At 59.7% G+C, this 13151-nt stretch overlaps 1 protein-coding gene across 8 annotated transcripts in view; it reads left to right on the forward strand.

The window, feature by feature from the left end:
- TLE3 (TLE family member 3, transcriptional corepressor) overlaps positions 1–12876 on the forward strand; it is a 32080-nt gene extending 19204 nt beyond the window's left edge. For 3 of the 8 annotated variants that reach the window (XM_067305700.1, XM_067305696.1, XM_067305697.1), the window contains 13 exons: positions 1526–1730; positions 3041–3057; positions 4966–5085; positions 5342–5548; positions 5689–5821; positions 6312–6508; positions 7142–7218; positions 7558–7807; positions 8024–8271; positions 8911–9058; positions 10485–10635; positions 11223–11299; positions 11568–12876. In XM_067305700.1, the coding sequence (XP_067161801.1) occupies positions 1526–1730; positions 3041–3057; positions 4966–5085; positions 5342–5548; positions 5689–5821; positions 6312–6508; positions 7142–7218; positions 7558–7807; positions 8024–8271; positions 8911–9058; positions 10485–10635; positions 11223–11299; positions 11568–11675 (1938 nt within the window). In that variant the 3' untranslated portion in view covers positions 11676–12876. The remainder of the gene's footprint in view (positions 1–1525; positions 1731–3040; positions 3058–4965; positions 5086–5341; positions 5549–5688; positions 5822–6311; positions 6509–7141; positions 7219–7557; positions 7808–8023; positions 8272–8910; positions 9059–10484; positions 10636–11222; positions 11300–11567) is intronic. The other 5 variants (XM_067305699.1, XM_067305702.1, XM_067305698.1 and 2 more) reach the window with 3 other exon arrangements.
- The last annotated feature ends 275 nt before the right edge of the window (positions 12877–13151 follow it).

Here is a 13151-nt window from a genome sequence, read left to right on the forward strand (position 1 = left end):
GGGCTTGGCACGTCCGCAGCCGGGCTTCCTCCCGCCGCGGCGCCCGGGACCCGCGGTCGGTCTGCGGGCCCCCGCGTGCCTTGCCCCTGCGGCTCCGTTGGTGTTGCTTGGAGGTGGCCTTGGAGCTGGTGGCAGCAAGGGTTGGAAACCCGACTGCCCGCTCCGGAGTGCCCTGGCTGCCTCCCGTGCCCCCTTAGGGCAGGGGAAGTGCTGGGGGCACCGTGGACTGATGACCGGCCGACTGTGATTTCAGCTTGGGCTTCAAGCAAGTTTGTGTTTGAAACAGAAATTCAAGGGATGCATTTGGTTTTTGCTTCATCTCCCCGAAGCTGTAGTTCAGCCAAAAAGGAGTGGGCTGTTCCCATGGCTGGCTGCGTGCGTGCCAGGACAGCTGGGCTTAGCGGCTTTCCAGGGAGCCCCGGGGAGGAGCGAGCGAGCAGAGCACCGCGCATCCTTACGGCCCGCGAGGCTCTGGCCGGGCAGGGGCTGTGGCTTGTGTCCACGTATGGTTGGTCACTCTTGAGAGACAACCTGAGCCCCCTCGCTGGAAACGTCACTCGCCCGTGCCCGTCTCCCTGCAGTCGCCCAGCAGCGCTGCGGGATGCGCCCGCCTTGCCCGGGCTTCGGCTTTGCCCTGCAAACGGTGCAACGCGGTGCACGGCCCGGCGCGACCCCGGTTTTGCATGGAGGATGCCCTTCCCCGTGCGCGCTGCCCCTGCGGTGCCGCGGGATCAGAGCCGTGGGGAGCCAGCGCTGAGCCACGATTATTAACGCTTAGCATTTGTTAACGCCGAGCAAGCCTGGCCATGTGCAGGGACACGCGCGGAGGCAGCTTGGGGACCCGGTCCAGGCGGCACGTCCCAAGGACAGCGCTGCCGACCAGGGCGGCTCAGCAATGGCAGCCCTGCTTGGCCCAGGTCAGCGTGCAACACGGCAGGCTCATCCACGCGAGCGCGCAGAGGTGCTTTGCCAGTGGTTTTGTTTTCACCATCTGATGCCTTAAAACTAGTCCCTAGCAAACAAGCGAAAACTTTCCTTTCCGCGGTGGTGTGGAAGGATGCCCGGATGCTCGCCTTCTCCTTGTCTGACCTAGCCTCGCCTCGGGCGCTCCAGCCCTCCGAGGTGTCTCCTACGGGCAGCATTGCTGTGCTTTCTTGCTTGTACCTGCCGGAGAGCGGAAGCAGCCGGATCTGCAGCGACGACGTGAAGTGCCCCGAATCGGAGCAGAGTGCCGCGGTCCGACCTGGGCAGAGCGTGCTGCGGCAATGCTGGCGCAGCCTGGCCGGGCCGCCGGCGCCTCCCTCCGTCCCCGCTGCCGGCCCGCTAACGAGGTTCTGCTTTCAGGCGGGCGAGCCGGGCAGCTCCCACCGGGCTCTGCCCTCGCCCCGCCGGGACGCCAGCCGTGCCCCTGCCCGGGGCTCTTCCCACCGCCGCGTGACCGCCCGGCTTCAAAATCCTGCGAAGCTCCTCGAAACTCCCCAAAGTCCCCTGCCCTCTGCCCGGCTCACTGGTGCTTTCATTGCAGCAGCAGCAGCTCCAGGCCCAGCACCTCTCTCACGCTGCGCACGGCCCCCCGGTCCAGCTGCCGCCGCACCCCTCGGGCCTCCAGCCGCCGGGAATCCCGCCGGTCACCGGCAGCAGCTCGGGGCTGCTGGCCCTCGGCGCCCTGGGCAGCCAGGCGCACCTCGCCGTCAAAGACGAGAAAAACCACCACGACCTGGACCACAGAGGTGAGAGCGGCGGGCGCCGGCGGGGACCCAGCTCCAGGCTTTCTTTGCCCGTTTAGGACAGTGAAAGCAAATTGCTGCAAAAAACCGACACCAGCAAATTGAGCTCTGATAGTCGATTTGCTCGTGTACCCCCCCCCCCCCCCGAGTTTACACGCAGGTGTGAGTCCTTGGAGGCTTTGGTGAAGGCTTGCTGCAAATCCTGCCTCCCCCTGCGCCGGTGGCCCCTCTGCAGGGATTGCAACCAGCAGCCTGCGTGCGCTCAGATGCTTTGCAGGCGTCGCTTTTCGTATGCAATCCCTTATGCTTAGCCATGGGAGCAGCAGTAGAAAGCAAAGCCTCGCTAGAGTACGTGGGAATGCATGTGGGTGAGGTATTCTTTAAAAAAAGCCGACCAACCACAAAAAAACCCAGCCCCAAATAAATAGAAAGGTTATCTGGCCGTGATGAATTGCCATGCACCCCTCCTCCTGGCTTCTCTCCATCCCGTGGCTTCCCTGGTCTGGAAACCAACAACATTCACTAGCAAACTTGTTTTATCTTTTTATTAGGAATAAGAAAATCTCTTTAGTAAAAAAATGGTCCATGACTTCAGTTGCAAATCAATGGTGTTGAAGCTTTTCCTTGCAAGTCCACCTGTCCATTAACATATCAAGATCTGAGATCTTTGCCCTTAATACAGGGCATTTACAGGGTAGTTAGTTATCTTACAATGTCATGAACCTATTGGGTTCTGCTGCTTTTGGATTTGGGTTTTTCTTCCCCATGAAAGTCAGTGAGAAAAATCGGTTGGAAGCAAATATCCAATTACATTCATTTTTTTTCTGCATGGATTTAAATTACCAGGAGATCCCAGGGAAAATGGGGCTATTTATGTATAAATTAATGACTAAAGCACATCCTGCTAATGTGGCAGCGCCTGCCTTTGCAATTCTGCGGAGAGGGGCAGTCTGGATGTGCAGTGCCTCTTCTCCTGCAGTTGTGACTTGGTGTATTGATACCTCGGGCTGATGCTATTTCCTTTTGTACTTCAGTGCATTTCCTTTATGCGCTGTATGTTTTGCCACATAAATCACTTTGACAGAAAAAAAGCTGGGGGAGGAGATAGTGGGAGCCGGTTGAACAGGGGAAGTCAATTTTAAAATGAAGCTGAGGAGAAACCAGGTATGTCCTGAGTTAAGGCAGGAGGCCGTAGGTAATGGGGAGCCTCCGTTTTTTTTTTCTGTTTTAAGACTTATTCTAACTTGTTTGTTTTTCTGTCTTCTCTTCGTGTTGGCTGTGACCTCGCCTCTGACACCGGCTTCCTCTGAAAGAGCGAGACTCAAGTGCAGTAAGTTCAGTTACCTCCTTTTTTTTCCCCCTCCTATCTTAGTTTCTGATCGCTGTGCGCTTCTATTTTATCTATTGTTTTAAAAACCAGACTTCTGGGTGTGAGCTTGGGAGATGTCTTTCGTATGGGTCATATATTTAAAAAAAAATAAAAAAATAAATACTAAAGGGTTGCGTGGAAACGGCGGCTCGGGCTGGGGCGCGAGGCTGCGCCCGCTCCGCCCCGGTCGCGCCGGAGCCACCGGAGCCGCCGCCGCGTCGTGCCAGGAGACCTCCTCCGTGCCAGTTATGAGATTTGGTTTAAACCTTTGCGATTGCCGCGCGGCTTTAAGGTTCCGTTTCAATTGACTAAGCTTTGTGAATGAGCGCAGTCAAGTCTGCGCGGATAGAAATCCTTCGGCGATTAGGAAAGCTATTTTATTCCTGATCACTCTTCTATTATCTTGGGTCATCTAATCTGCCGGGACGGTTTGGGCTATTACGCTGTGTTAAGCAGGACTTGGAAGGTCAAGCAGTTAACTAACCGTCTAAGGAGCCGCGGCGGAGGGCGAGCGTCGCCTCCGAGCGCAGCTTCTCTTTTTGTCCCCTGACACCTCTGTGTCGACGGCAGCGTTTTTAGTTCTCGTTTTGACTGGGTTCTGCCTCAAAGTGGGCGAGCGGGTGTTTAGCAAGAAAAGGGGAAGGCGGCCGCGCCGCGAGCCTTTTCCATGGGCTGAGGCCGGAGGAAGGCGGCGCCAGCCCCGCAAACGGGCCTTGGGAGAGCCAGCGAGCCGACGGCGGGTGGGAAGCAAAGCGCCGTGTCGGGGGGGGGAGAGGGGAACTGGGCATCGTTAACCTGCTCGTCAGGAGGGGGGCGGCGGGGCCGGGGGTGGGGGGGCTGTGAAAGATGGGAATGTTCCTGAGCTATAAAATAAAATACAGAGTATTCCCCGCGGAGGTTTAATGCGCACGATAATCAGAGTTAGTCATTCATATTTTCCTAGCCTTGCCTGAGCAATAAAAAATATTTAGTTTCTTGGCGGTGGGCCAGCAGCAGGCTGAATGGATCGATGCCTCTAAATGCCTGACATGATTCTCTGGTAGCTGCAAGGTTTTTCAGCATGACTGCCCGAGAAGAAAGGCCCCGGTGTTATCCAGAGCTGCTTATTGGGTACCGAGGAGAAACATGAACTGCTTTAGTTCTCCTTTTCAGCCGGGAAAGAAAGGGAGGCAGAGGAGCTTAGAAACATTTCTGCTTAGCAGGGGTGGCAGGCTCTGGTACAAGAAATGAAATGATGGTAATTTCTCCTGCAGCTCGGAGCAGCTAATTGAATGGCATCTGCACGGGGATGTCGCTGTTCTGCAGGGCTGTAGGTAGGGCCGAGCTGCTGGGGTTTTTCCAGCTCTCTCGCAAGGAGGCTTCGCGCTGCCATTTTCGCTCCGAGCCAACATTTGGCGTGCGAGGGGCCTTCCTGGAAAAGCCAACGTGTTTAGTGTTTTCTGGGTTTTAGTGCTTGCAAACGAACACAAAACCCCCTCCCTGCCCGGAGCCTTTTTGTGCATCTTTATTTGCCGGTCACCGCCTGAGCGATCGCAGCGCCCGCCTGGGAGGCGCTGCCTCTGCAAGCGACTTCCTCGCAGGGTTTTCATTTTCAAATAACAGGCTGCTCCTCCCTTTTTTGGCACTTCGCTTGCGGTAAACAGCCTCCGGTGCCCCCTCGCGCGGGGGCTGCCCGGACGCGTCCGCTCGCGGGATTTAGGAGCCTGGGCACGGCCTGCTCCCCGGCTCCTTAGCGGGGCAGCGCGGCGGGGCCCCCCCCCCCCGTTTGCTCTGCCTTTTAAACTGCTGCTTGTGAAATCCCGTTTTCTCACGTTTCCAACTCCTTAAGTTTTTTTTTTCTTCTTCTTCTTTTTTCCCCTGTTACTCCAGAATAATTCTGTCTCGCCCTCGGAAAGCCTGAGAGCCAGCGAGAAACACCGGAGCTCCACGGACTACAGCATCGACTCCAAAAAGCGGAAAGCGGAGGAGAAGGACAGCATGAGCCGATATGTGAGTGGCGAGGACGGGCTAGAGCGGTGCGGGGACTCAAACCTCGAGGCCGGGGCATGCCGCGGCGCGGAGGTGCCCGCCGGGGCCGGGGGCCCGTGCACCCCTCGGGCGGGACTTTAAAGGGAAGGAAGTGGGTTTGGGGTAAAACTTCTCAAACTGGTGCCTTCTGCCCGTCGCGGTGGCCCCGGAGGGTTTGGGCGCCCTGCCGCGGGGTCTGGGAGCTCCCGGCGGGGTCGCGACTCGCTTCGCCTTTCAGGACAGCGACGGTGACAAAAGCGACGACCTGGTGGTGGACGTCTCCAACGAGGACCCCGCCACCCCCCGCGTCAGCCCGGCGCACTCGCCTCCCGAGAACGGCATAGACAAAACGCGCGGGCTGAAGAAAGGCGAGGCGCCGAACAGCCCGGCCTCGGTCGCCTCGTCCAGCAGCACTCCCTCCTCCAAGACGAAGGACCTGGGCCACGTAGGTGCTTCGCTCCGCCTGGCGGAGCTTCCTCCGGGCGGTGCGGCGCGGCCCCAGCGGGATGCCGATGCCACGGGGTGTCCCGCCTCGGGGCGCCGGCGGCTGGACCTCATCCTCCCTTTTCTCCCCTCTCCGGCCAGAACGACAAGTCGTCGACGCCCGGGCTCAAGTCGAACACTCCCACGCCGAGGAACGACGCTCCGACCCCAGGGACGAGCACGACTCCGGGCCTCCGGCCGATGCCTGGCAAGCCGACGGGCATGGACCCGCTGGGTGGGTGCTGCGGGGATCCCGGTGCCATGGGGTTCCCGGTGCCATGGGGTTCCCGGTGCCGTGGGGATCCTAGTGCCATGCAGTTCCCAGTGCCATGGGGATCCTAATGCCATATGGTTCCCGGTGCTGCAGGGTTCCCAGTGCTGCTGGGATCCTAGTGCCACAGGGATTCCAGTGCCATGCGGTTTCCAGTGCCATGCAGATCCCAGCGCTGCAGCTCCGCCGTCGCCCCTAGCCCGGCTTCGGCACGTGCCCCCCATCGGTGGCACGGCAGCCCTGGGGAGACGAGGCTTATCGGGGGCTTAATCCAGCTCAGGACAAGGACGCAGGTGGCTCAGGCTGCCCCCGTTGCCAGATATGGGATAAGGCGGGAGGCGCAGCCATCGCGTTTGCACCCCCTCCTTTGGGATGAGCGGGGAGTCGTCCGGAGCCGCGCGGCAGCCGGCCGGCCGGCGTCCCCGCCGTGACCGCGTCCCTCCCCTGCCCGCAGCCTCGGCCCTGAGGACGCCCATCTCCATCGGGGGCTCGTACGCCGCTCCCTTCGCCATGATGGGGCACCACGAGATGAACGGCTCGCTGACCAGCCCCGGCGCCTACGCCGGCCTCCACAACATCCCTCCGCAGATGAGCGCCGCTGCCGCCGCCGCCGCCGCCTACGGCCGGTCGCCAATGGTGAGCTTTGGAGCTGTACGTAGCACTTTTAGCTCCTTTTCTGGCTCCCGGGGGGGGGACCTGGGCGGTGGGAAGTGGGGGGCTCCCCGGTGTGGGCCGTGGTGCCGGTGGCTCCTTGCCGGCGGCTGCCTCCGGAGGATGCCCGGAGCGGAGCCGCCGCCTCCCCGTGGGGTGCTGAGCACGCGCCGCTGCGCTGGGGTTTCTCATAGCCGCTGCCCTTGGGAAACGCTCATGGCGCAGCCACCTTCACCTTTTCCTGCTAAATACTTGCTCGTACGTGTCCGAGGCGAAACCCGATCCGAACAACAGCTAAAACGCTGCCGTTAATGGCAGGGCCTGGGGCTTCCGCGGCACCGGCCCCGCCGGCTCCCGGTGCAGGGCCGGGAGGCTGGGACACGGCTCGGCCACTCGTGTCCCCGTGGGGCCGGGACACGCGGCAAGGGGGGGCGAGCGCGTCCCGCCCCGTCACTGCAGACCCGAACTCCCTGGCTGGTTCCCAAGTCCTCTCCCCTTTCTGCTGGGGAAAAGAATAACGTTAAGCTCTACAGTAGCCAGGGAGAACAGGGAGCCGCTGCGCTCTGACCCGGGCTCGCGGGCTGGGAGCCGCTCGGCTGCGCGTGCCGGCCTCACGCCTGTGTCTCTCGGCAGGTTGGTTTCGACCCGCACCCGCCCATGAGGGCCCCCGGACTGCCCACGAGCCTGGCCTCCATCCCCGGCGGGAAGCCGTAAGCCCTCTCCGTTCCCGGCGCGGGCGGGCTGGCGGGGCGGGCGCGCGTCCCCTCCTCTCCCGCGGCTGGAGACGGGCACGGCTGCGGGGTTTTGGCCGGCTGCCTCTTCCTCCTCTTCCTCCTCTTCCTCCTCTTCCTCCTCTTCCTCCTCTTCCTCCTCTTCCTCCTCTTCCTCCTCGCGGCCGCCGCTGGGCAGGGAGCCCGGCCGCCGTCTCCTGCCCCGCGCGGCGTCCCGGCCCGAATGCAAGCGCGATCCGGCGGCTGGGTCGCGGTGCCGCCGCGTCGCAGCCGCGCTCCCTGCCTGGGGCTGACGCCTCCCGTGCCCTCCCTCGGCAGAGCCTACTCGTTCCACGTGAGCGCCGACGGGCAGATGCAGCCGGTGCCCTTTCCCCACGACGCCCTGGCGGGCCCCGGCATCCCCCGGCACGCCCGCCAGATCAACACGCTGAGCCACGGCGAGGTGGTGTGCGCCGTGACCATCAGCAACCCCACCAGGCACGTCTACACCGGGGGCAAAGGCTGCGTGAAGATCTGGGACATCAGCCAGCCGGGCAGCAAGAGCCCCATCTCGCAGCTGGACTGCCTGGTAAGGGGAAGGCGGGCGCGGGGCGGCACCATCTCCCTCGCACGGGGACCTGGAGCATCCGGATCAGCTGCCCCGGAGCATCGCTGACACCTGCACGAGCCCCCGCCAGATCGTGCTCGTCGCTAAGCAGAACTTGTCCCCTCTGGTGTCCCCACCTCCCGCGCGGTGGGTTATTCCTCCCTCCCGGTAACGGCCCCGTTGCTCTCCCTCCCCCAGAACAGGGATAACTACATCCGCTCCTGCAAGCTCCTGCCCGACGGCCGCACGCTGATCGTGGGAGGGGAGGCCAGCACGCTCACCATCTGGGACCTGGCGTCCCCCACGCCCCGCATCAAGGCCGAGCTGACCTCCTCCGCCCCGGCCTGCTACGCTCTGGCCATCAGCCCCGACGCCAAGGTCTGCTTCTCCTGCTGCAGCGACGGCAACATCGCCGTGTGGGATCTGCACAACCAAACGCTCGTCAGGTGCGTGCGCCTCTAGCCCCGTGCGTGGCCAAAGCAGGAGGGTGGGGAGCTTTGGAGCATGCCGACTGCGCTCTTGGTTGATCTGGGATTTTTTTGGCCATGTTTTGGTCTGAGAACCTCAGGGATGGCAATGAGAGAGCCAGTTTGTGGTGCTTTCTGTCCGTAACTTAACCAAACGGGCTCCTCCAGGCTGGCGTGCCTTGGCGGAGGAGACCCTGTTTCACGTTAGCTGCTGGTTTGCCAGTGGCTGAGCCTGAATTAAGGGGATGGGAGGAGAGCAGTTGGGTGTCCAGACGCCCTTGGTGTGGGGAAAGCCTTGAAAACGCAGCCTAGGTGGAAATGGCTGTAGTGACACCCTGGGGTTTCTGGAGAGCATGGTGCAGGGTAGGGCACGTCACGCAGGCAGCGCTCTCCTCCCCGCGAAGCCGATACGAGGCCTGCAGGGCACGTCAGAAACATGACTCCCCCGACTGCTCTGTTTAAACTGCCTCCCTCCCTGTTCGTGCCTCAGCTGCCTGCGTCTCGCCTTTCTTAGCCTTGGGTTGCACAATTGCAGGCGTTTTCTGAGCTTCCTTTGAAACCACCTACGTGGTTTTTGCTGACGCTCCTCCTTGAAGGGTTAAATTTCTTTCTTCGAAGGCAATTCCAAGGCCACACGGATGGCGCCAGCTGCATAGACATCTCGCACGACGGCACGAAGTTGTGGACGGGTGGTCTGGACAACACGGTGCGTTCGTGGGACCTGCGGGAAGGCAGGCAGCTGCAGCAGCATGACTTCACGTCCCAGGTGAGCAGTGGGCGCCCCCGGGCCCCGCAAGGGGGGAAACGTCCCGGCCGCGCTGTAGAGCTCGTTGCCTTGTTTAGGGCTTAACCTTGCGTGGTGCATGACGAACCGGGGAGGCGGCAGCCGCAGGCTGGATGCGCTCCCGAAGCAGGAGACCCGCAGGGGTTATCCACCGGCACAGGAGCTGGCCCGGCCGCTCGGAGGCGGCAGGAGCAACCGGCCCGTGTGCGGTAGTGGCAGGAGGCTTTTCCTGCTCGGAGGACGGTCTTCGCCAGCCCTCGCTAGCTGCATGCAGGGATGTCCCAGGTGTAATATAAAAGCGTTCAAGGCAGTAAGAGCTGCAGGGCTCCCAGGGCTGCTGTTTTGGCTCCTCTTTCATTGCTTTTTCATCCCCTGCAAGACTAGGCTGCCATTAAGAAAGCGGCGTGTGTCTGGGGATGCTGCTCAGGTCTTCCAGGCTGGCCCTGCCGCGCTGTCTCGGTGCCCAGCACCTGCGGGATGGCTGCGGGACCCGGGCACCTGCGTCCTGGTCAGGATTTCCACTGTATTAACGCTTGGCGTTGCGAGGCCAGGCATCCAGGAGCCGTGCTGTCGCGGTTCCCAGTCGCGAGTAACCATGACTTAGAGCTTATTTAGTCGTGCTGCCTTCCGTGCAGAGTTTCCTATTCTGGAGAATGCCAGAAAGATACTTTCTGTCCAAACGCATAAATGCCCTGGCAGGAGTCCTGTCCCTGGAAGAGGCTGCGTTTCAGCCTGGGGTGCCTCGTTCGGAACAAGGAAAAGGATTGTGCTGCAGGGGCAGAGCCGTTTTCTTCTGGCTCCTGGATTTGTTGAACCAGGCGTTTCGATGGCTCGGGACAGTTGGTGATTTATGAGGACTGGGTTACGTCCTTTCCAGCCCGTTGGGCCATTTCTCTTTTGAATCGTTGGCCTTGCTGTCGGCTCTGCGGGCAAAGCTCAACCAGAAGGCTACAGGCCTTCGTTTTTATTAAACCGCGCCTGGATCAGAGAAAAGAGAAACGTGCAGTGCTGCGGAGAATCGCGCTCTCAGCGCAGCCCGGTGCCGTCATCGACATGCCCGAACGTCTCCCTGGAAAAGTCAGGAAGCATTAAAATTAAGCCTTCCCGCTTCGTGCCGCGTGGCTGGTTCTGATCCTCTGCCCCGGCAGAGCCGGAGCCGGGCAGCGGCATCTGCTCAGCAGCCGGGGCTCGGGGTGAGTTGTGCTGGCACCCAAGGTGGGGAAGCAAGCGTGCACCTCCCCTCGCTAGCAGGACAGGTCCGTCCCGAGGTCGCCGTCGCGTGGTCCCGCTCGTGCCTTGGGCGCTCAGCTTTTGTCACCGACGGTGGCGACCTGCCTCCTGCCCCCAGGACCAGCAGCGGAGGAGGGTGCGAGCCCCCACGCCTGAGGTCGTCTGTGTGTCCTTGCAGATCTTCTCGCTGGGATACTGCCCAACGGGCGAGTGGCTGGCGGTGGGGATGGAGAGCAGCAACGTGGAAGTGTTGCACCACACTAAGCCCGACAAATACCAGCTGCACCTCCACGAGAGCTGTGTCCTTTCGCTGAAATTTGCCTACTGCGGTGAGTTAAAGACGCCGTGCTCCCCTCGATCGCTTGGGTTAAAGTTAGGCCTCTGCATAAGACCTCGAGCGAGGACCGCAGCGGCAGCAAGGTGCCACACTCGGCACAGTCGAGGCTGTAGCGATGGGCTCAGCACAGAGGCTTCCAGCAGGATTTGTCCTGCGGATGATGAAACTGGGGATTATTCCTGTAAAACCATCCTGCTGCTCCACCTAATCGAGGCTGCGAGTTGCCAGACAGCATCACGGAGGGGGAGAGGGCAACCGAAGCCCCGCGGGTGTGTGGTGCAGTGAGCAGAGGGGGGGGCGCGGGTGCTGCTCCCTAGGAAAGGGGCTGGGAGAGGCATCTTAGGGAAACCTCCAGATAAAAGTTCGGAGTGCAAATAGCTGGAAGTGTCTGGGAGGGCTGGGAGGAGCCCGGTCTGGCAACGGCAGCATGTCCGCGGCCTGCTTCAGGACGGGGTGGGAGAAGGGGGGATGCAAAACCTTCCCTGCTCCCCGTCGCCCCTTGCCTGGTAGCGGTGGCCGGGCTCCAGCTGCCGCTTTCGTCCCACGGCTGCTAACGCCCTGGATCTTCCCTGCCGTTAGGTAAATGGTTTGTGAGCACCGGGAAAGACAACCTCCTCAACGCCTGGAGGACGCCCTACGGAGCGAGCATATTCCAGGTACGGGTGGCTCCGGGGTGGGGGAGTGGGGCAGGGCTGTCCGCATGGTCCTGCTTCTCCGTGCAGCTCCAGACGCATCCGCACGGTCCTGCTTCTCCGTGCAGCTCCGGACGCATCCACATGGTCCTGCCTCTCTGTGCAGCTCCAGATGCGTCCGCACGGTCCTGCCTCTCCGTGTGGCTCTGGGTGCGGGAAACGCCGCTGCAGCAGCCTCATCGGGAAACCGCACTGATTTTTCCCTCTTTCCCCCCGCTCCTTCCTTTTCCAGTCAAAGGAATCTTCGTCCGTCCTAAGTTGCGACATTTCAGCGGATGACAAATACATCGTAACCGGCTCTGGTGACAAGAAGGCCACAGTCTACGAGGTCATCTATTAACCGCGGATTTTAATGGGGCTGTTGGCTCCGGCAGGACTCTGACGGACGGAGGGACGCGAGCGGCCGCGCGGCCAGGGACGGTCCTGCCGGCCATGCCGTGCCGGTCCCCGGGCTCGGCCAGGCGCGCGCGGACCGAGGCGGCTCGGCGGGGTTTCGCGTTGGAGGCCTGGCTTAGAAAACGTACGGATTCATTTGGAGGTCTGCAAATATGGCACACATTGAAGCCCTAAACAAAATTTTGGTTTTGGTTTTTAGGGTTTTGGTTTCCTTTTTTTTTTTTTTCTTTTTTTTTTTGGTTTTCTGGTTCTTTCCGTCTGCGCTTTGGTGGCACTATAAAGGACTTATTTTTTATTGTGACATCTTTTTTTTTTTTTTTTTTTGTGCGTTCTGCATAAGACTTGTGAAAAATGTAAATAACGGACTAGTAAATAGAATTGGAAGGGTGGGGGCCCCCTCCCGCTACACTAGTTGTGTATTTTTTGTCTGCTGTAATTGTATTCCACTGATGGTTTTGGTGGTGGCAATTTTTCCTCCTTCCCCCCCCCCCGAAGCGTCCGCTCGGGACGCTCCTTTGACATGCAGCTTGTAACCAGACTGAGCAAAGACGTCCACTGGTGAAAGTTGTTCCTACTGTTGTACACGTGAGTTGTTCAGTGTGTTAGTCATGTTCGAACACTGTATGGACTGCAGCGAAGCCGGTTGGGTCTTCAGCTACTGACGGGACATCAGCAAAACAATCAAGTTTTTATATGGATTTTTGTGCTCGTATGTTTGAAGAAAACAGGAAGTCCGTGTTCTAGGAAACTTCTGCTCAAGCCCTTCTTGCTCTTCGGACATAAACGATGAGGAATGATTTCAAAGAAAGCTTAGTAAATTCAGCTCAGGGAGCCACGGAAGATAATAGCAACTTATGTGTTTTGTATTCAAATGAAAGTAAAGAATTAGAATTGATAACCTTTAAAATACAATTTTTTAAAACAAAGTTTACTAACAAGTAGGGTTTGTGTGTGGTGGGGGGAAGGGGCTGGCTTTGGTAGGGTCCTGTGGCTATATGGTCTTGTGTCTTCTGGTATATAGGTTTCGATGAAGCAAACCCCAACCCCGCACAGGCCTGCATTTCAGCATTTTGTACTAAAGGGTAAAAAAGAAATAACAGGAAATAAAAGTATTTGTGTAGCAGAAGTGCTCACCCTGTATTGTAGCATACGGAAGAGAATTTTTATACTACGTTTTTATGGATTATCTTTTAATTTTTGATTTTAATCTGGTCAAAAAGTAATTAGGGTTAAGGCGAGAACTACCCGTTTTGAAGGCATCGCTAGCGCAGAGGGTGCCGAGGGCAGGGTGGTGGGGACAGCCGTGCCCGCGGGGCCTGGGGCTCGCGGCATCGCGGCTGCGCGGGACGGCGCAGGGAGGAGGGGGATGGAAAGGAAATCTCACGGGAAACGTTTTTTCCCTTTTAAAAAACGCCCCTTT

The sequence above is a fragment of the Apteryx mantelli genome, chromosome 15 (assembly GCF_036417845.1).
Source record: "Apteryx mantelli isolate bAptMan1 chromosome 15, bAptMan1.hap1, whole genome shotgun sequence".
NCBI lineage: Eukaryota > Metazoa > Chordata > Aves > Apterygiformes > Apterygidae > Apteryx > Apteryx mantelli.